This window comes from Malaclemys terrapin, chromosome 4 (genome assembly GCF_027887155.1).
Source record: "Malaclemys terrapin pileata isolate rMalTer1 chromosome 4, rMalTer1.hap1, whole genome shotgun sequence".
Taxonomy (NCBI): domain Eukaryota; kingdom Metazoa; phylum Chordata; order Testudines; family Emydidae; genus Malaclemys; species Malaclemys terrapin.
In genome coordinates, this window is record NC_071508.1 from 99,561,396 (window position 1) to 99,582,692 (window position 21,297).

Genomic DNA, 21,297 nt, shown 5'->3' on the forward strand with positions numbered 1-21,297 from the left:
CTTTAGGCATTGCTTAGCTTTTCAAATTCTACCTCATCAATCAGTACCACCATCCCACTAAACATTTTATGTTCTTCTTCCCTATCTTCCTGCCAACTTACGTACATCTTTCTGGTATTTAAGTGCCCAGAATTGAATACAGTATATTGCGTGCTATTTCACCCATATCATTTAGAGTCTCTTTGTCCTGTGATATGAAGCTTTAGTGTATGAAAGCCCATATCTTCTTGCAAACTCTCATCTTATTTCTTACACTACAATTGAAGGTCACTTTCATTGCTACTGCTGTCAAGTTTTCTCCCTTCTTTGAATATCTGTATTTCAGAATATATTTTCCCCAGATGTTCTGGGGTTACTTTTCATTTTTCCCAAGATGAATCTCATTTTGTTATTTCTTGCCCATATTTCTAACTAGTCTAGGTCCATTTGTATTATTTTTGTATTTTCATTGGTGCTCATAAGACCTTCCAAGTTAATCTTTTTTGTGGATTTCATTAATATGCGGATAATCTTTTCTTTCATTGATTTAATAAAAATGTTAAACAAAATCTGGCCTAACACCAGTACCTAAAGCATCCCACTAAACATGTATCCCAACTCGGTACATGGCCATTTTTCATTATACTTTCCTAGCAATCCCTCAGCTAGTTAACAATATTTATATCCAAGCTAATTTAAACTAACTTATTGAGACCTTGTATCAAATATTGTTAAAATCCAGATCTGTTACATATACTTTATTGTAATTTTGTAATTGTAAATATTAAAAGCAAAAGAGCAATCAGGTATGGCTGGCATGATATGCACTTTATAAACACTTAATATTCATAGCTCAGAATCCCATCTATAATTACCATTACCTTCTATTTCAATCACTTTCTTTCTCTTTTAAAAGTTGAACCCCTCTATGTATTCTTTTTTAAGGTGGTGGTGTTTATATCCCATATATTTCTTTATTTATTCTCAAACAAGGCCAACCATTCTTTCAAGGGCCATTATATAAATACAATTAATATTAATCAGACTTTTCAGATTGTGGGGCGGGAGGTTGTTTTGTTTTCCTCTCTCTCTCTCTTTCTTACTTTGTTTTGCAAGGAGTTAAAGTTAGATTTACTGTACAGAAAATGTCAAAGTCACTGTTCTTTCCTTTTATAATATAACAACAATTTTATTTTATTTTTTTCACTCCTCTGGAATCTTCCTAGTTTTTCATTATTTCTAATAAATAAATAATTGTCACAGATCTGATGAATTTTCCAAATAGCTAAGTCAGTGTTACAATTGAAGATTCATATTATTGAGACTTACTGATTTATATATATTCAGGTTTTGAAGATTTCCCTCACCTATTTTTATAAAGAACTGTTTTTATAGGAGGTTAACATAAGCTTCAAGTTTGGATCTAGACATACCCATGCTTCTGGGGATATTCAGTCCCAGGGTTTGTATTTGCTTCATTTCTAATCACTAATTAATTCGTTTATTTGTTTATTGGACTGGCATCTAGGAACGCCAGCTCCTTTCTGCTAGGCAAACATATAACAAAAAGCACCGGCCCCAAAGAGCAACTTATTTATTTATTTATTTATTTATTTGTTTGTAAAACGCTGACTTAAAGCAGAGTTTAGTTTCCCATTAGGTTTAAAGTTATTGGAGATAGATTTGTTACAGTACCTTTTTGCTTCTGATATCTTCACTCAAACTGGTAACTTCTCTCCAGCTTTTAGACATCATAAATGTATTTTATGTTTACACAGTTGACAATCTGTGCAAATGCAATAGTGTGGGAGTTTGACTTTTTTCCAAGGTTGTGAGAGGAAACCATAGACCATTTGAAAAGAGGTAGAATGATAGTCCTGGAGACTATCTATTCTCTATTCTTCCACAGAAGAAATGCATTACGGGACAAAGCCAGTGCAGCCTTCTTCACACTGATCTACCTGCCTGTGAGATTTCTCTTTCTATACTGGAGGGACCCCCTTTTGAGATGAGAGAATAGTTAACCATTTATGCCCACTGAACCCTTAACCTTTCTGCTTAGACTGCCAACAAGAACTCCAGTTAGTCCTGTGCCTGTGTGGGGCTTTGGCCCAACCAGACAGGAGAAGAAACACTGTCTTGGGAGCCTGGCCTGAGAAAGGAAGCATAGTTTAGCTCTGCTTCCTGCCTCCCCTTCCCCCCAAATTCTGGGGACTCCACATGGGTGGAGATAGGGGTAAGTTGGGGTGGGCCTCTGGCCAACTGCCGTGTCCACAGTGGTTGTGGTTGGTTGGTTTGGATGTGGTGGGGAGGTAGCCCTTGCCTATCCGGTTTACAAGTGTCTCCGTGGTGGAGCCTAGCCATTTGTAACTACAGTTGCAGCTGTCATTTAAAGGCACAATTTTGGTATTTTTTGTGATCTCGACACTCTGGGAATAGAAATATGAATGCAGAGCCATGAGATGCTTTTATGTGTGAACTTGAGTTTCTGAAACTTTGTCTTCCATAAATCTGAACTTTCTGTTTCCTACATCCTTAATTAGAGACCATGATGTAGAACAAAATAAAATTGATTTGCCTTTGATCAAACTTTAAACATAACTATTATATCCCAAACATTATATATGCAAACGATATACTGGTATGATTTAACCATGCATAAGTAATAAAATTCAGAACTGAAGCTGAAACGCTGACCTTATTCTCTCTTGAACATTTTGGCCTGATAGTTTACTTTTGTTGCATCCAGGTAATTCTCATTGAAGTGTGTGAGAGTTTTGCCAGCATGAAGCCCCATATGTAAGACTGCCTGTTATTTGGAGTTCAAAACAATATATAGGTTTCAGAATTTTGTTGTGCTTGGTTGATTGCGTGGTTAGTGGTGGAGGGGAGTGGAAGGAGGGTGTACTTTTTTTATTAAAGTGGATTTGGCATACATGATGCTGTTAGGTATCTGGTTCTTCAGACCTATTGTCAAGTCAATAATTGTGGTAAAATTTACCAGATTTGTGTTACTGTGTATAATCAATATGCTTCTTTCTGCTCCAGCTGCCCATTGATAACAGTATATATTCCTCATTATGAATAGGAATTTGTATCTTTATTAATTGAAATATACAAAACATGTTTAGCTGTGTTTATAGCATCACTACAATATGTGCTATAAATATGTATTATTGGTATGGCACATTTAAATTTTATGAAACTGTAGTAAAAAAAATGTATAGAACATAGTTATTGCATATGTAAAGCTGAATTTTCTTATTTCACTTTAATATCAAAAGTGTCTAATCTGCTCTACATAATGGACTAAAACCCCACAGATATGTAATCTGAAAAAGTAAAATGTAAATCAGTTCAAGAACGTAAACTTTGGTACTGGGGGAGAATACAAGGAAAGTAGTGTTTCCGTTCCTGTAACATACGTGGCCAAATATCTATTACTTTGAAATACACGTATAAAATTCCATCTCAAAATTAGATGTGGCAGGTTTCAGCCAGATGCCAGTGTTCTGAAGCTGTGTCATAAACCTCTGAAAACTGCATGTCTGTAATGGAGACGGCACTAATGTAATTAACTGTACTTCTACAAGTTTAGCCAAGAAAAAAATTCCTTTTTTATTTAAAGGACAGTACTAGAATTTAGATTATGATATTTTTAAGTAATATGCACGTTCTTATATTTGTCTTGGGGCTTTTGTAGTAGGAGTGGATAATAAATCCTTTGTTTTCCAACTACTGTTATTGTAGCCATTTCTCAGAAAGGAAACTTAAATTAAATGGCTATCAATCCATTAATACATTTGCACAGAATTTTAAAATGAAATATGTGCTAGTTCAAGAAAGAGAATGTATGTTTCTACTTGAAGATCATAACGTTAAAGTTGAGTGAGTCATATAGAATTCAAATGCACGTTATGTACTGAAAATGTTTTCATGTTATTGTTTAAATGGTATCTTAAAAAAAAAAAAGCCTTATTCACTCTGGATAACTGAATCAAAGATTCCACATTAAAGAAAGCAATTTCACCATCATTAGCTAAATAAGAGGGCCCTAGGAAGAAGGGATTATCATATATTAAATTAAAAGTTCACCACCTTACAGCTTTAATCCTGTTAGAAAAGATGATTTCTATCTAACTTAATCAGCAAGAGGTTGTTATTGCCTGAAGAATTAATTGATTTAGGTCCTCATTAAGGTCAGAGGTACACTTGGCTGACCAGGGGCAGCCAATTAGCACATTGTCAGTTGTGCTTATTTACATTGACTGACCATAATGGTAGGTTATTTGACTGTTAGGTCAAGGGGTCACTGAATCTTTTGTGCACTGTGACCTCGTAAAGGGCAACAGTCACTCAGACACCAGACTGCATTTACAACAAAGATTTAGTTTATTATGTATTGACTCCGTTCAATCCTAGGAAACAGGTGTTTGTTCCTGCTGGGCAATTAGTATATTATTACCAAATAAAAAGTAACAGAGGGTCCTGTGGCACCTTTAAGACTAACAGAAGTATAGGGAGCATAAGCTTTCGTGGGTAAGAACCTCACTTCTTGCATCTGAAGAAGTGAGGTTCTTACCCACGAAAGCTTATGCTCCCTATACTTCTGTTAGTCTTAAAGGTGCCACAGGACCCTCTGTTACTTTTTACAGATTCAGACTAACACGGCTACCCCTCTGATACTTATTACCAAATAAATACTTTTATGTGAGTGGATGAAATATCTCCCTTAGAAAATTTCAAAAATTCTTGTTCAGATACCAGTATATCATTTGAAACTTTTAATAGCACATTTAAATAAAATAATTAAACTTTAACAGCATATGCAGCCTGTAATGCACATATTCTATATTCTGATACAGACATGGCATGTTATTTTGTTAGCCACCCAAGTCCAGGAATGATCTTGGGGCTTTAACTAGTCAAACCACAAGCAGTGGTATTAATGACTAACCAGGATTACATCCGAAGACCCTCCTTAGCAATGAGAGGGATGTACTACACTGTAGTAACTACAGGCTCAATGCTGGTGAAAGGAGGAGAGACTAGAGGTTTAAAGTGATACTGTAATCTTAATAAAAATGTAGGACCGGAAGGAACCTCAATAGGTCATCTAGTTCAGTCACCTGCATTGAGGCAGGACTAAATATTATGTAGATCCCTGACAGGTTCTGTCTAACCTGTTCCTAAAAACCTCCGATGATGGAGATTCCACAGCCTCCCTATGTAATTTGTTTCAGTGCTTACCAACCCTTACCATTAGGTAGGTTTCCTAATGTTAAATCTAAATCTCCCTCACTGCAATTTGAGTCCATTACCTCTTGTCCTGTCCTCAGTGATGAAGGAGAATAATTTATCACCCTCATCTTTATAACAACCTTTTACATACTTGAAGACTGTTATTATGTCCCCTCTCAGTCTTCTCTGCTCCAGACTAAACAAGCCATTTTTTCCCATCTTTCCACATAGGTCATATTTTCTAGACCTTTAATTGTTTTTGAAGCTCTCCTTTGGACTTTCTCTAGTTTGTCCACAGCTTTCCTGAAGTGTGATGCCAAGCACTAGACAATACAGTTGAGACTTCATCAGTGCTGAGTAGAGTGAAAGAATTACTTCTCAGTGTCTTGCTTATAACACTCCTGCTAATACATTCCAGAATGATGTTTGCTTTTTTTGCAACAGTATTACATTGTTCACTCATATTTAGTTGTGATCCACTGTAACCCTCAGATCTTTTTCCGCAGTACTCCTTCCTAGGTAGTCATTTCCCCATTTTCTATTTGTGCAATTGATTGTTCCTTCCTAAGTGGAGTTCTTTGCACTTGTCCATATTGAATTTCATCCTATTTATTTCAGACCATTTCTCCAGTTTGTCAAGTTCATTTTGAATTCTAATCCCATCCTCCAAAGCGCTTGCTACCCCTTCCAGCTTGGTATTTGTGATGATGCCCCCCATAAGGCTTTATGAAAAATGCTTATGATTGTATATGTGACATAACTGGAATATGTTTTAGGCTACATATGCCATGTAACATACCTATGTAAAGGTTATGATCTACTGAATGTATTCATCCTATTTGTATGCATGTGTCATTTTTGTATTCGAAGTTATGAATATTGGCTGTGTACTGGCTTGATTTTAACTAGCCTAGTAGAGCATTTGATCAGCTTCTTGAGAAAAGTGCAAATTAAGTGCCCAATCAAAAACTACTTAAGCCAACAATGAACTTGAAGATGCCAATCCACATCTGAGCTTTCACAGGAATGTGGCTTGGCTGGTAAAAACTGAATCATGCATGGACATGTGGCTTGCCCATGTGACTCCAAAACTCCATCTTGGAGCTGGACTTTGCATAGGAGAGAGGAGGGGGTCTCCACCCACAAGTGAAAGTCTACTTAAACCCCTGGGAGACCCCTCCATTTTGTCTTCATCTGGCTAAAAAGATAGCCTCTCCACCCCCAAGGATACCTGAAAGAAACTGGAACAAAGGACAGTAACTACAGGGTGTAAGTGATTGCTGGATCCAGACTAGCAGTAGACTAGTCTGTAAAAGGAAGTTTACTGGAACTGGTGAGGTTTTATTTGTATTCAGTTTCTTAGACATAGACTTGCGTGTTCTATTTTATTTTACTTGGTAATTCACTTTGTTCTGTCTGTTCCTACTTGGAAAAACTTAAATCCTAATTTTTGTATTTAATAAAATCACTTTTTACTTATTAATTAACCCAGAGTATGTATTAATACCCGGGGGGAGGAGCAAACAGCTGTGCATATCTCTCTATCAGTGTTATAGAGGGTGAACAATTTATGAGTTTACCCTGTATAAGCTTTATACAGGGTAAAACGGATTTATTTGGACCCCATTGGGAGTTGGACATCTGAGTGTTAAAGACAGGAACACTTCTGTAAGTTGTTTTCAGTTATGCCTACAGCTATTAGGGGACGAGGTTCAGACCCTGGGTCTGGGTTTGCAGCAGGCTAGCGGGTCTGACTCAAGCCAGGCAGGGCACTGAAGTCCTAAGCTGCCAGGGCAGGAAAGCAGGGGCAGAAGTAGTCTTGGCACATCAGTTGGCAGCCCCAAGAGGGTTTCTGTGATCCAACCTGTCACAGTATCATTCACAAACTTTATAATTGTACTCTATGTTATTATCTAAATAATTTATGAAGATATTGACTAGAACCAGACCCAGAACAGATCCCTGAGGAATTCCACTCGATATGCCCTTCCAACTTCATTCTGAACCATTGATAACTACTCTTTGAGTATGCTTTTCCAGCCAGTTGTGCACCCACCTTATAGTAGTTCCATGTAGGCTATATTTCTCTAGTTTGTTTATGAGACGGTCTTATGAGACAGTATCAAAAGCCTTACTAAAGTCGAGATATGAGACTTCTGCTGCTTCCTCCCTGTCCACAAGGCTTGTTACCCTGACAGAGAAGGATATTAGGTTGGTTTTACATGATTTGTCCTTGATAAATCCATGTTGATTGTTGGTTATCACTCTGTTATCTTCTAGGTGCTTACAAATTGATTGCTTATTTGTTCCATTATCTTTCTGGGGATGAAGTTAAACTGACCGGTCTATAATTCCCTGGGTTGTCTTTATTCCCTCTTTTGTAGATAGGTACTATATTTGCCCTTTTCTAGACCTCTAGGATATCTCTCTTGTCCTGTGTGAGTTCTCAAAGATAATTGTTAATGGCTCAGAGATCTTTTAAGCCAGTTCCTTAAGTATTCTAGAATGTATTTCATCAGGCCCTGCTGACTTGAAAATATCTATCTTGTCTAAGTAATTCTTAACTTATTTTTCTATTTTAGTCTCATATCGTAAGACTTAACCCATTAACACTGATGTTCACGATGTTAGGTGTTCAGTCGCAGCTAACTTTTTAGTGAGAACTGAAACAAAAAAGATATTTAACACTTTGGCCATTGCTGCGTTTTCTGTTATTGTCTTTCCCTTTTCAGTGTGTAATTGCCCTACTCTGTCCTTGCTCTTGCTTCTAATACTTATAAAATGTTTTCTTGTTACCTTTTATGTCCCTAGCTAGTTTAAATTTGTTTTGTGCCTTGGACTTTCTAATTTTGTCCCTACATGCTTGTGTTGTGTGTTAGTTTCCCCCTTCTTGTAGGACTCTCTTTTGAGTTTCAGGTCATTGAAGATCTCCTGGTTAAGCTGGGGTCATCTGTTACCATATTTTCTATTGTTCCTATGCATTGGGATAATTTGCACTTGTGCCATTAATAATGTCTCCTTAAAAAACTGCCCACACTCCTGAGCTCTTTTTCCCTTATACTTACTTCCCACAGGATCTTGCCTACCAATTTTCTGAGTTTGCCAAAGTCTGCTTTCTTGGTATCTACTGTGGTTATTCTTCTGTTTTCCCTCCTACCATACCTTAGAATCATAAACTCTGTCATTTCATGATCACTTCCACCTTCAAATTCTGAACCAGTTCCTCTCTGTTCCTAAGAATCAAATCAAGAATTGCCTTTCTCCTACTTGCTTTCTTCACCTTCTGTAATAAAAAAGTTGTCTCCAATGCATTTCAAGAATTTGTTGGATAATCTGTGCCCTGATGTACTGTTTTCCCAACAGACATCTGAAGTCCCCCATTGCCACCAAGTCCTGTGTTTTGGATGATTTTGCTAGTTTTTCTAAAAAAGCCTCATCGACCTCTTCCGGATTTGGTGGTCTATAGCAGACACTTACCATTACATCACCCTTGTTTTTTACTTTTTATGCTTACTCACAGACTTTCAAATGTCTGCCTCCCGTTTCTATCTCATCCACAGTTCAACTGTATACATCTTTGATATGCAAGGCAACACTTCCTCCTTTTTATACTGCCTGTTCTTCCTGAAAAATCTGTACCCTTGTATATCAATCTTCCAATCATGTGAATTATCCCACCAAGTTTCTGTGATGCCAATTATGTCATAATTGTGATTATTCACTATTCAGTATTATTCAGTATTTCTACTTCTTCCTGTTTGTTCCCCATACTTTTTGTATTAGTATATAGTCATAGTGAGACAGGCATTAAACTAGGTTCAATGTGGGAGGAGACAAAAGCCCACAGGCAAGTCCAAAACATGGAGACCTGGGTTGGAATCGGGGGGGGGGGAGGGGGAGGCGTTGGGCAATCACAGCAGGGACAAAGGAAAGACAAGAGGGAATACAGAGGGGAAATCTAATGAACTTCCCCTCTGTATTCAAAGATACTCTTCCCTTCCTTGATAGGTGGACCCCATCTCTGCTCAGCAGTCCTTCTTCTCTGAACAGCATCCCACGGCCAAGGAAGCCGAAGCCCTCCTGGCAACACCATCTGCACAGCCATGCATTCACCTCCAGCATGTGTCTGTCTCCATGTGTCTGAATGTATCTGAACTTGTGATTGTATTGTTACAAAGAGCACCTAAGATTACTATAATTGAAAAAAAATAGAGGGAAAAAACATCTTTCCCATATTTTGCTTACTTTATACATTGGATAGCACTTTGTGTTACTTTCCTTTTTCCCTTGGATAGTCAATCAGGGCCAGATCTTGCAAATGCTCCCAGATATAAAGTTAAGTATGGGTGTAACTGTTTAACTGTAGGATCTGAGCCTCAATTAGTTAGTTCCTCCTATTGTTTGTATGATTCTGTGGGGTCCAGATGGGTCAAAAAGAGGCACAAATAAACACCTTTTTCACGCATTCAAAAGCCATCTGCATGTCAGTTGACCAGGTGAACTTAGTCCTTCTGGAGGAGGGATGTTATAGAAGCTACAAGTTTAGAGAATCCTTGGATGAGTTGCTGGTAAAAATTTGTGGACCTGAGGAACTCATGGACTTTAAGGTCAGAAGGGACCATTGTAATCATTTAGTCTGACCGCCTGCACATTGCAGGCCAGAGAATCTCATCCACCCACTCCTGTAATAGACCCCTAACCTCTGGCTGAGTTACTGAAATCCTCAAATCATGGTTCTAAGACTTTGTTACAGAGAATTCACCATTTACTCTAATTTAAACCTGCAAGTGACCCGTGCTCCATACTGCAGAGGAAGACAAAAAAAAAAACAGGGTCTCTGCCAATCTGAACCTGGGGAAAATTCCTTCCTGACCCCAAATAAGGCGAACAGTTAGAACCTGAGCATGTGGGCAAGACTCACCAGGCAGATACCTGGAAAAGAATTCTCTGTAGTAACTCAGTGATCTCCCCATTTAGTGTACCATGCATATATTTGAGGGCGCTTTCCACTTGGTGATCGCTGTAGTGTTGCAGGGTCCATGGCGAGTTTCGCCAGGGAGATAAAATAGCCCAGAAACTGCATGGTGTCTTTAACAAACTCATATTTCTCAGTTTTCACATAAAGTTGATTTTGGCAAAGCTAGTCAAGAACAGTGCTCACTTGGTGGTCAGGGAGTTTTAGATTCTCTGAAAAAATTAGAATATTGTCTAAGTAGATGATCATGAATTTTTCGAGGTTTTCTCTGAAATAGTCATTCATGAAATGCTGGAAGGTAGCAGGGGTTTTACACAGACCAAACAACATGGCCATATTTGAAATTGCCATATCTGGTCTGAAATGCTGTCTTCCATTCATATCCTACCAGATTCTGACCAAGTTGTATGCTCCATGCAGGTCTAGCATTGTGAAGACCCAAGCCAAATGGATTATTTCCAGGAGTTTGATTATCAGAGGAAGTGGGTATGGATTGTGGATGGCGATCTTATTTAGGGCTTGATAATCAATGCAAGGTCAGACGGATGCATCCTTCTTGCCACAAAGAAGATAGTGCTCATGCTGGGGGAGTCAAGATTTCCCTTGACGTACTCCCGGAGGCATGCAACTCAGGTTTAGCTAGGGCATAAATGTGTCCGAAAGGAATCTCCATTCTCGGTTGAACATCTATTGGGCAATTGTAACTGCTGTGAGGAGGTAGAGTGTTCACCTTCTGTTTGTCGAATACCTTGGCATATTCTCGGTACTTGACAGGAATTCTAGACACTATTGAAAAATCTTCAGATTGTGATTCTGGGTCCTTCAGTGGCTGGAATGTGCCACAGAATGCAAACGGCTGTTTGCTGGAGCTGGGAAGGCAAACTTGTCGGCACCACAGGGAGCAGAGTATAGATTGAGAGCACCACCTGATTCACTGCTCCTGTGTGATGATCCGGGGACACCAACGATGAGTAGCAAATGCAGAGTGCATATGACCCAAAACTACAAGATTGCCAAAGTAATGACCTCCAAGGGGACTGTCTGATGTGTGATGGGGCCTGAAGCTCAGGGAAGTCCTTGTGGAGGATGGGAATTCAATGCCCCTTAACAAACACTTGTAAGTGGAAGTTGAGCACGGTAGACTGCTGGAGTCAAAAAGGGAGATGGAGTTGGGTAATGCAGTGGTTAGGGGTTACCAAGATGTGGCTGGATAGGTGGCAGCATGATTTGCTGTGGGGAGGAGTAAAGCACCAACCCAGCCCAACTCAACCTTAGCCCCCCAATAATGGGGCTGGGCTCTGGCATTTCCTGACCCAGGGCTGGGCCAGGCCTTGGCCCGGCACCCTGCTACCGTGTTCCCAGGCATCTCTCAATATGGACACAACCCCAATGCCTGTCAATGGTTCTTTTTGTCCGCAGAAAGGTGGGACTGGGCTGGATCAACTGCATAAGTTCAGGGTCTGGTCGGACAACTGGAACCACAGAAGACAGAAGAGTTCTGGCCGGCTGGGATCAGGCAATGTGCTGTTTTTTCTTGAGCTTGCTCCATTGGCTGATCATGAGTCCTAATGCAAAGTTGAATTAAAGCTCCTAGGCTAGATGGATGTTCTACCCAGGCAGTTACATCTTTGATAGAATCATTGAGCATCTACCTGAAGTGGATTCACTGCATGGCCTCATTCCAATGGGTGTCTGCAGCCAGACCATTGACTCGGCTGCATGTTTGGCTGCACACCTGGGACCCTGATTGGGTGGGGGGGGGCATGGAGAGCAGCTTCTGTAGTCTGTTCTTGATTAGGGTCATCAAAGGTGCCCACCTTTCCGTGTACAAAGGAGAGGAGAGGGGAAACCCACTTCTGGGCCTCTTCGGTGAGCAGGCTATGTACTAATCTCACTCTGAACTGATTTGTGGGATACCGGTGTGGCTGGAACACTGACCAGGGGCCTGGATGGGCCACACTGAAAATGCTACGCTCAAGACAGACTGCAAGGAATAGGGCAGGCAATTCCCAAAACTGGTGATTCATTCTGTCATTAGATTCACCAAGCCAGTAACAAAACAGCTTCTGTAACACCACAATGGTTAACTAGAAGCCAAGTACAATCCCGTGTAAGCATTCCAGCCCTTGATTTCCATCTAGACAGCCAAGTCTAATATAGTGAGGGGTATTGAAAACCTGATTCACCATATGTGAGGTTCACCAATCTCAAAGGAGTGGACACTTATCCCCACGTCAATATAAGTCTCAGATCTTACCCAATAATCACACTGATCCCAATCCTTTAGTAACTAAAACTAAAGGCTTAATAATAAAAGGAAAAAGAAAGAGGAGAGTTAAAAATGGTTAAAAGTTCAATATACATACAAATGTGTAGAGTCCTTAGATAAGTTTCATGGCAGAGATGTATAAACTGCTCACTTGTAAAAGTCTCTCTTGAATCATCCCAACAGGTCAGAATCCAAAGGCAGTTTAGATGTAAAGTCTGTGAGTCTTTTAAAGCATTTTCCAGGTTATTCCAAGTCATTATTTTAAAGATCTCCATCTTACGACTTACACTTCCCCTGTTCAAAGTTTAAGCAGACTCGACATGGCAGGATCAGGTTCAGGGCTTTCCTTTATATCTCTCTAATAAGATGACAAGGCTCTTAACAAAGCAGGACTTTCCCCTGAGGAAGAATAGGCAGTGCAGATTGTCTGTGGACCATTGCTTTGAAGCTTATGCTCTATTTCTTATGCATACACAGGTAAACTAGTTGCATTCATTCACATAAGGTAATTAGCCAGTATTTCATTATAGCAAAGATCGCTAAACTGAAGACAATGTAAATAAAATTATTAGTTTCCTGCCTTATCTTACGTCTTTGATCTTAAGGTTAACTGAACCAGCCACATGATGTGTGGTGGAGCCTGAGGCATGGAAAGCATGATTTCCCTTTAGAAATAAGCTTGATTTGACCTTAATGGGTTATATTTGTCCAAATGTTTAATTGTTCTATTCTAAATAACACTCTCAATTATTCCTGCTAAGAAGGTGTTCCCCCAGCATCAGGTACATTAGTGGCACCCAGTTAGCCCCATTAGCACTTCATTTTCTAAAATAGTTTCTGGATGTGTAATTTTTATTATGTTTAAGTTCGCAGAATGATAGAAATATAAAGCTGAAAGGGATCTCAAGAGATCATCAAGTCCAGCCCCCAGCACTGAGGCAGGACCAAGTAAACCAAGACCATCTCTAAAGGGGTGTGTCTAACCTGTGCTTTAAAATCTCTGATGATAGTGATTCTACCATCTCCCTTGGAAGCCTATTCCAGAACTTAACTACCCTTATTGTTAGAAAGTTTTCCCTAATATCTAACCTTTTAAATCTCCATTGCTGCGGATTAAGTCCATTACTTCTTGTCCTACCTTCAGTGGACATGGAAAACAATTGATCACTATCCTCTTTATAACAGCCCTTAACATATTCATAGATTCCAAGGCCAGAAGGCACTATTGTGATCATCTAGTCTGACTTCCTGTTTAACATAGGCCATATAGAGGTTCCCCAAAATAATTCCTAGGGCATTTCTTTTAGTAAAACATCCAACCTTTATTTAAGATTGCTCTTGGTAAGTTGTTCTCCCAGTTAAAAAATTACACGCTGTTTCCACTCTAAGTTTGTCTAGCTTCAATTTCCAGCCAATTTCACTGCTAGATTGAAGAATCCATTATTAAATATTTGTTCCCCATGTATATACTTACATACTGTAATCAAGTCACCCCTTAACCTCCTCTTTGTTAAGATAAACAGATTGAGCTCTTTTAAGACTGTTATAAGGTCCTTCCTCAGTCTTCTTTCCTGAAGATTAAATATTCCCAGATTTTATAACATTTCCTCATCGGGCTGGTTTTCTAAACCTTTTATCAGTTTTGCTCTTCTCTGGACTCCCTCCGGTTTATCCACATCTTTCTTAAAGTGTGGCTCCCCAGAATTAGACACAGTAGAGGTCTCACCAGTGCCAAATAGAGCAGGACTGTTACTTCCCATGTCTTACATATAACATTCCCCATTTTGGAAGGAAATTGGGTTGGTTTGGCATGATTTGTTCTTGCTAAATCCATGTTGGCTATTATGTATCACCCTGTTATTCTCAAGGTGCTTACAAATTAATTGTTTGATACCTGGAAAGACACTGGAACAAATTATTAAAGTCAGGCTGACTGGTTTAATTCCCTGGATCCTCTTTATTCCTCTTTTTAAAGATAGGTACTGTGTTTGCCCTTATCCAGTCCTCTGGGACCTCGTTTGTCCTCCATGAGTTCTCAAAGATAATTGATAATGGTTCTGAGATTGCTTCAGCTAGTGCCTTAAGTGCCCTAGAATAAATTTCATCAGGCCCTACTGACTTACTTATCTAAACATTCTTTAACCTGTTCTTTCCCTATTTTGGCTTGTGTTTCTTCCCTTTGTTGTCAATATTAATTGTGTTGAGTATTTGATCACCATTAACCTTTTTAGTAGAGGCTGATGCAAGATAAGTATTAAACTCAGCCTTCTTGATGTCATCAGTTATTAGCTCTCCCTCCCTCCTTAGTGAAGGGAAGTGTAGTTCTTCTCTCTCTCTCTGGCTCCTAATGCATTAATAGAACCTCTTCTTTTTCCCTTTTATGTCCCTTGCTGGGTGTAACTCATTTTGTGTCTTGGCCTTTCTGATTTTGTCCCTATATGCTTGTGCCACTCTTTTGTATTCCTCCTTAGCATGTGTCCGTGTTTACACTTTTTGTAGGATTTCTTTTTTATTTTCAAGTCATTAAACAGCTCCTGATAGAGCTGCTATTTTTTCTATCTTTCGTTTTTTATCAGGATAGTTTGCAATTGTGCCTATAATATTGTCTGTTTAAAAAACTTGCAGCTTTTGTGAATATGATCAAACATGTTCACTGGGAATTTAAAATCCGTATATAAACAAAGATATATTACAGTGTACTTGGAAGTTATATAAACAATTTACATGGGACAGAACATGGAACAAAATACTACCAAGATTTAGCATGATTTCAAATCTTTCTTTCTTTCTTTCTTAGGAACTCCCCTCAGTTATTTTCCTTTAACTCTCTTCTCCTACTCCAATTCCTTTGCAAGCATAGAAAAAGAATGTGTTCCAATGCTAGTGCCATTATGAGGATTAGCCAGTGAAGGTATTCTAAGGAAGGTATTCTAAGCAGGACTTTTGGAACAACCCAAAGAAAGACAGTCTTCAAACAATCCATTGTTTTACGTTTGGCTCAGGACTTACTGGAACAGAACTGTGGAAGTTTTATTTAGTGCTTGGAGGCCTGTGTAATATAGGTCACTTCTGAACGTGTTACTGGTAACAGTGTATTAGACAATGAGTGTAAATTACAAAGTGGTCTTAATTGCACTGATTTAGAGTCTGTGCTAGTGGAAAAGGAGTCTTAACTTCAGCTAAAAGTTGGCATGCCCTGCTCAAAATTTGAATTTGTGAAATAATGCATTGTGGCTTATTCGCTCACCTGTTTTATTAAGTGGAATCTTCAATTTTATACACATAAGCTATTTGTTATGAAATAATAAATAAAGGAGGTACAATTATATTGTGTTTGAATTAAAGTGACAAAGATTTTTGTCTGTGTATATCTCACCCTTTGTGGACTCACCCATAGATTTGCCATGAGCCAGAGTAAGGAGCAGTGCATTGTTGTGGTTCTTCAGAAGTAGCCCACTGGGGAATTTGACACTCTCAATTTGTGAGCTTCTCTGTGGTGAGAGCACACTGTACCAGATCTATACCTGGCACAGCATACACCAGCTACGCTACCTGGCATGTTGGAGAGGCAGAACCAAGACTCCAGCCATTCCTTCCTGCTCACCTTATTTTGATGGGGGGAGAAAGAAGAGGGTTACATTTCGGCTCTGCAGTCTACTTTCCCTCTCCCAGTGAGAGCAGTGTTAGGGGTAGGCAGCAACTGGAAGTAAGAGGGTACCTTACATCTCCTTTGCTCCAGCATGCAGAACGTGCCATGATCTGGCCTTGTATTGTGCTTAGATGTTGCAGCACAGCTAGAATATATAAGAGAATTCAACCACTGAAAGGTTGGCATTCCTAGCTATAACAGGGAGAACTAAAGACTTTGGGGGCCTGTTTCTCCTTTGCCTTGCACTTTGTGTAGTCGTTTACACCTACGCAAAATGAACATAGATTGATAGTTTATTAGACCCACTTTTGCATTTTGCACAGGTGTAAAGTGACACACAAGGTGCAAGGATCTGTAGAATCATTTACGACAATCTAAATCCAAATCGATTCCATTGACTCCTGTGGAGTTACTCTGGATGTAGATTGGTGTAACTGAGATCGGAATCTGGCCCAGAAGGACAAGCCTTAAGTCAGAGAGTGCTTTCATTTGCTGGTTTATCAGATCTTTAATGGAATTTTAACGTAGGAAATATTTTAATGGGCTACAATGGAAATAAAATTCACAGTGCAAATGGAATGATGACATTGGTGTGTGAATGCATAACAATTATATTGCACTTCTGTTTCCATTGATAATGTTGGTTCTCTGGACTCGATATTCTGTGAAACTGTAGTCTGTTAAATTGTCCATTGTCGTCATAGAGGTTCCAAAGAAACTGTTGCAAAGCTTTAGCAAGGTTTTGCCCAGCACTTTCACAACACAAGGATTGCCATCATACATTGTGACATCTCCTGTTGTATGATTTCAATACTGCAAATGAGATAGTATGGAGTCTTTAGATGGGTTTTTACTTTGCTATCCCCTTTCTGTATAGTATTTAAAACACTGTACAGACAGCCCTCTGAAACCTGCTAAAATACTTTGTTATTTGCTGCTTTGCCCTTGTTGATTATTTGTTTATTGATAGCTGTATGCCATGATCAAGCCATTGGGAAAGAGGAGGAGAGGGATGTGCTTCCCCTTCCCCTTTTAACTTAAGCTATGTCCCTCTGCAAAATAGTTGCTAATAATCTGTGACCTTATTTTGATTGCTTCTCTTTCTTCCCACCACTGGCACTCACCTTTTTATAACATGGTGGCATCTTGGGAATACAGTTTTTCCATTAATTATGTCTTAAGATGCAAACAAGTATGTTAAGACCAGAGGGGTAAAAAAAGGTTGTTGGGGGTTTTTGTTGTTGTTTTTAAATCTCTGCACAATTCCCACTGAATTTGAGCCAAAAGTATTGCCAGTTTTGCTCAAATCTTTCAGAGTTTTGTTTTGACCCTGCTTATGACCAGCAGGGCTAATTGTATTGGAACTATCCAGGAGACTTTAAGAAAATGCTGTCTTAGTGCATATTTCAAAACACTGACAGATATTTTATCATTAATTAGTATTCATATTATGTCTCAAACAATCTGCTCAAGAATAGAGGAAATGAACTGGTTGAACAGCTCTTCTGTCTATCTAGTAATTAACATGGGTGATGCATGTAAAGCCAGGGGCCTAACAGGGGAAGGAGAAGTGGTGCTGGGGAGATTTCTCTATAGAAGATTACAAATTACCTGCACTGGAGGCTTTGTCTTATCCAAAGATTTAATTTAGCGGAGGTGAGAACAAAGGCCTCTTTTTCAAAAATAAACCTGTGCCTCTCTGAATCATATCTTCCTGGATTTGCTTCCTATCTTGTCAGTATGCCTCTTGATAGCTGGCTGGACTCCCTTGTTCAGTGGCACATATTTTAAAATAGAAGAGCCTTAAAAAAAAAAAAAAAAATTGTTCTTTTTAACCAAAATATTGCTTGCATTTCTTTTTTCAAAATTCGGGGTTATATATAGCATTATCAAAACAATATTTTAGACATCTTATACAGTTTTAAAAGATCATTTGATGGGTGTCAGCTAGTCTATTATGCTTCCTCTGTGCCTCCTCCCCCTCTTCAGCTGCTAATCATAGAATTTGTATGCCAAATTGTGTAAGACACTCTTCCAATAGTTACATGTGTGAGTCTTTTGTGAGACACAGACAGTTATGAGGACAGATTTGGAGTTGCATATGGGTCTGTCACATGGTTTGATTGCCATGTCTTCCAGGACACAGATTTCTTTATTACTTAGCCTTAATTCTGAGGAATTTATACAGTTTATACAAAAAGTTCTGCAAAATTTCTCATAAAGAATTCTTACACAATCCATTTTACATAGTGAAGCAGAGCTTTTCCCCAACTCTCTCTACTTACAGCAATATGTTTCCTGTGCTGGCTTCAAAGCTGCTTACACCCACTATACATCCAACTTCTGTACTTAGTTTTTGTGTCATGTGGAGTAACATTCACTGCTCAGAAATTGTATAGACTCCTTAGAGAAATAAAGAAAAGGGAAATGAAGGATCTTGATGTTTACATTAAATTCATAAGTCCTGAAGATATCTGAACAGTTGGAACCAATGTTTCTCTGTTAGCTGTGGTGAGAATGTAGGTCTTGAGAGTCTTGCCCAGTAGGTCTTGCCCGATAAGCTTGTGAAAAGCAGCCCAAACTAGCTATGCTTTAGCTGCAAAATAACATATGTTGTTCAGCTACCCTGTCTGAGCAGTATATCTGGCAACCAATTAGCTCTTGAAGCAAACAGGCATTCTAGTTAGATTTCTGGAAGGTAAACCCAACACCCTAGGTCCCAGAAAGATTCTTCTTCAGCAATCATCAGTGTCCTGTTCCTTGATGGTGGCTTATCATGAATTGTACAACTGCCCATTAGCTGGGTATTATTTTTAATGATACTTAAGTTATGTCAAGGGCACCAAAAGTATTATGGATAGTTGCCTTTGTACTGTTTGTATACATCTAAAGAAATAAAAATAAAATAAAAAAATGTAAGGAGCAGCAAACCAGAGTCGTCATGCATACATGTAAAAAAAACCCATAACATACAGTAGGCCACAACTCCACCTGTTTAACCTCCTGGAAACTTTGTAGATTGTGCAAATGTACTTGGAGAAAGCAGAAGCAGCCAACCATTCAGCATATTTGGGGATTGGCATGTTGTAGAAACAATAGCAAAATTTAACGTCAAACAGAGCTGTTAGGTTAATACACTGTAGGGAATGGTTACCTTGATATGATTGCCTTAAAATAATGAAAAATATTGTTGTCTATAAATTGTAGAAGTAAAATGATCCATTTTTCTACATACCTGAGTTATCAGGCTGTAAACAACTTATTTTTAACTTGACACAAACCCTTTCAGTGATTGCAGAGAAATATTGTGACATTGTGAAAGGTTAAATTTACATATTTCTAGACTTATTTCATCAGTTCATGGCTGATTCTTTTGAAGATTATGCACATTTGACCATCCATGTATTAACTCTGTGGCTAAAGTTTATTACAGTGTGATACTTTTATAGTGTAACTAAATCCCTGTCGAAAATGACCTTTAGGTTGGCATACTTGCTCCATTTGCGGCAAAGTCAGAGGTGCTTCTTCGATCACAGAGAACAGCAAGTGCAGAAAGAGAATGCTTATAAAAAGGAAAGAAAAATTCAAACTTGTTTTTTTTTTTTTCTTATTCTCTTCTAGATTGGAGAAGTTCTATACTGTGCTGGACAGATTGCATTAGTACCTTGTACCATGCAGCTTGTAGGTGGTGGCATACAAACGGAGGCTACAGTTTCCCTAAGCCATGTCGAGAAAGTCCTTAAAGCTATGAGCCACAACATTGAACTCCACCACATCCTTATGGCAAATTGTTATGTAACTGACAGCAAGTACATTCCTGTCGCTCGCGCTATATGGCAAAAGAAATTAAGCAAACTTAAAAAGGTAAGATCCATTTTCTTCTTTCTAGTTTAAAAAAAAAAGTCAGTTTATAAAAAGGTTTTTCTGAGTCTTGCAGTAATATCAGAATTTTCTCAGTGCATTTCAGAAGGGTTCAAGTAAAACTGATTTAATAAGGTTTGAGCTGTTATGTTCTGGCTCATAAGTGGCTGTGTAGAATTGAGAAGGAAAATTGCTTAATAGAAAGTTATAGTCATCACTAACTTTGTCTTAATTCCCCAAAGCAATAAGTTAAAAAATTCTTTACGAACAGCCAATCCCTCCTGAAAAAATTTGAACAATATTCAATTTGAAATAGTTCTGCCTGTGTATCTTCTGTAAAGGTGTTGGGCAGTTTCTCTGAATGTTTTTTGAATTATTCTGCTGGTTTTCTTGTTTCCGTGTTTATTATAAGCGATATTTTCATGTAAATGGAATTCATTAGCTTTTACTGCTTATTTTTCACCTGAACACATAAGGCCAAATTCTTTCCTGAGCAAGTTTGCATGGTTATTAGTGACTCATATCCTCTCTGACAATATAATAATTTGCACAATGATTTCTTATGATGCAATAATAATACTTTATATTCCTGTTCCATTTTTTTCTTGAATGATCTCAAAGAACTTTACAGGCATTAAATAATGAATGGTCACTACACTTCTGCATAGTGTCCATTTTACAGGTAGATAAACTTGAGATAATTAGTACATAATTACCATAAGTGACTCAACATGTTCTGACTTCTAAGGGGAACAGATAGCTAGAGCAGAAGAAACTGTTTTGAAGTTGAGTTCATGTGTAATACAAATATTCAAGGAACCTTCTGAACTCTACTCAGTAACCTTCCTTTCCCCTTATTTCTGCCCCCTCCACTTTCAGCGCCTCTGTATCAGTGCAGCCCTCTATTTGAATGAGGAGGGATGAACAGAATTTTACTCAAAGACCATCACATTTCTCCTTCATTTATTGGAAGGGAACTCTAATGAATAATGCCTTCCATTTCTCTGAGAATGAGTGTGCTGCCTCTCTAGAGTTCCTGGCCTTCACCTACTACTCATTTAGCTCTACCAACCTTGGATCTCAGTTTCTTAATTCAACTGTAGTATTTGTGCATGTTGCACTTCCTGTAGCTTCTTTTTTTGGGGCATAATGTCAGATTTTTTTCATCTGCTCCAGTCCTTTCTCAGGAGCATGCACTGGCAAAAAGGTGAGTCATTACAGCATGATCTAAATAAGGCAATTTATGGCTTATCTACACTTAGAAATTTATCAAAATAGCTATTCCAGAAAAATTATTCCATAACAGATATTTTGTAAAATTTC

At 38.6% G+C, this 21,297-nt stretch overlaps 1 protein-coding gene across 3 annotated transcripts in view; it reads left to right on the forward strand.

Moving 5' to 3' along the window:
• Nucleotides 1–21,297, forward strand: part of DPH6 (diphthamine biosynthesis 6) — a 353,170-nt gene that overhangs the window by 238,047 nt on the left and 93,826 nt on the right. For all 3 annotated transcript variants that reach the window (XM_054024803.1, XM_054024805.1, XM_054024806.1), the window contains one exon: nucleotides 19,735–19,977. In XM_054024803.1, coding sequence (XP_053880778.1) covers nucleotides 19,735–19,977 — 243 coding nt within the window. The remainder of the gene's footprint in view (nucleotides 1–19,734; nucleotides 19,978–21,297) is intronic.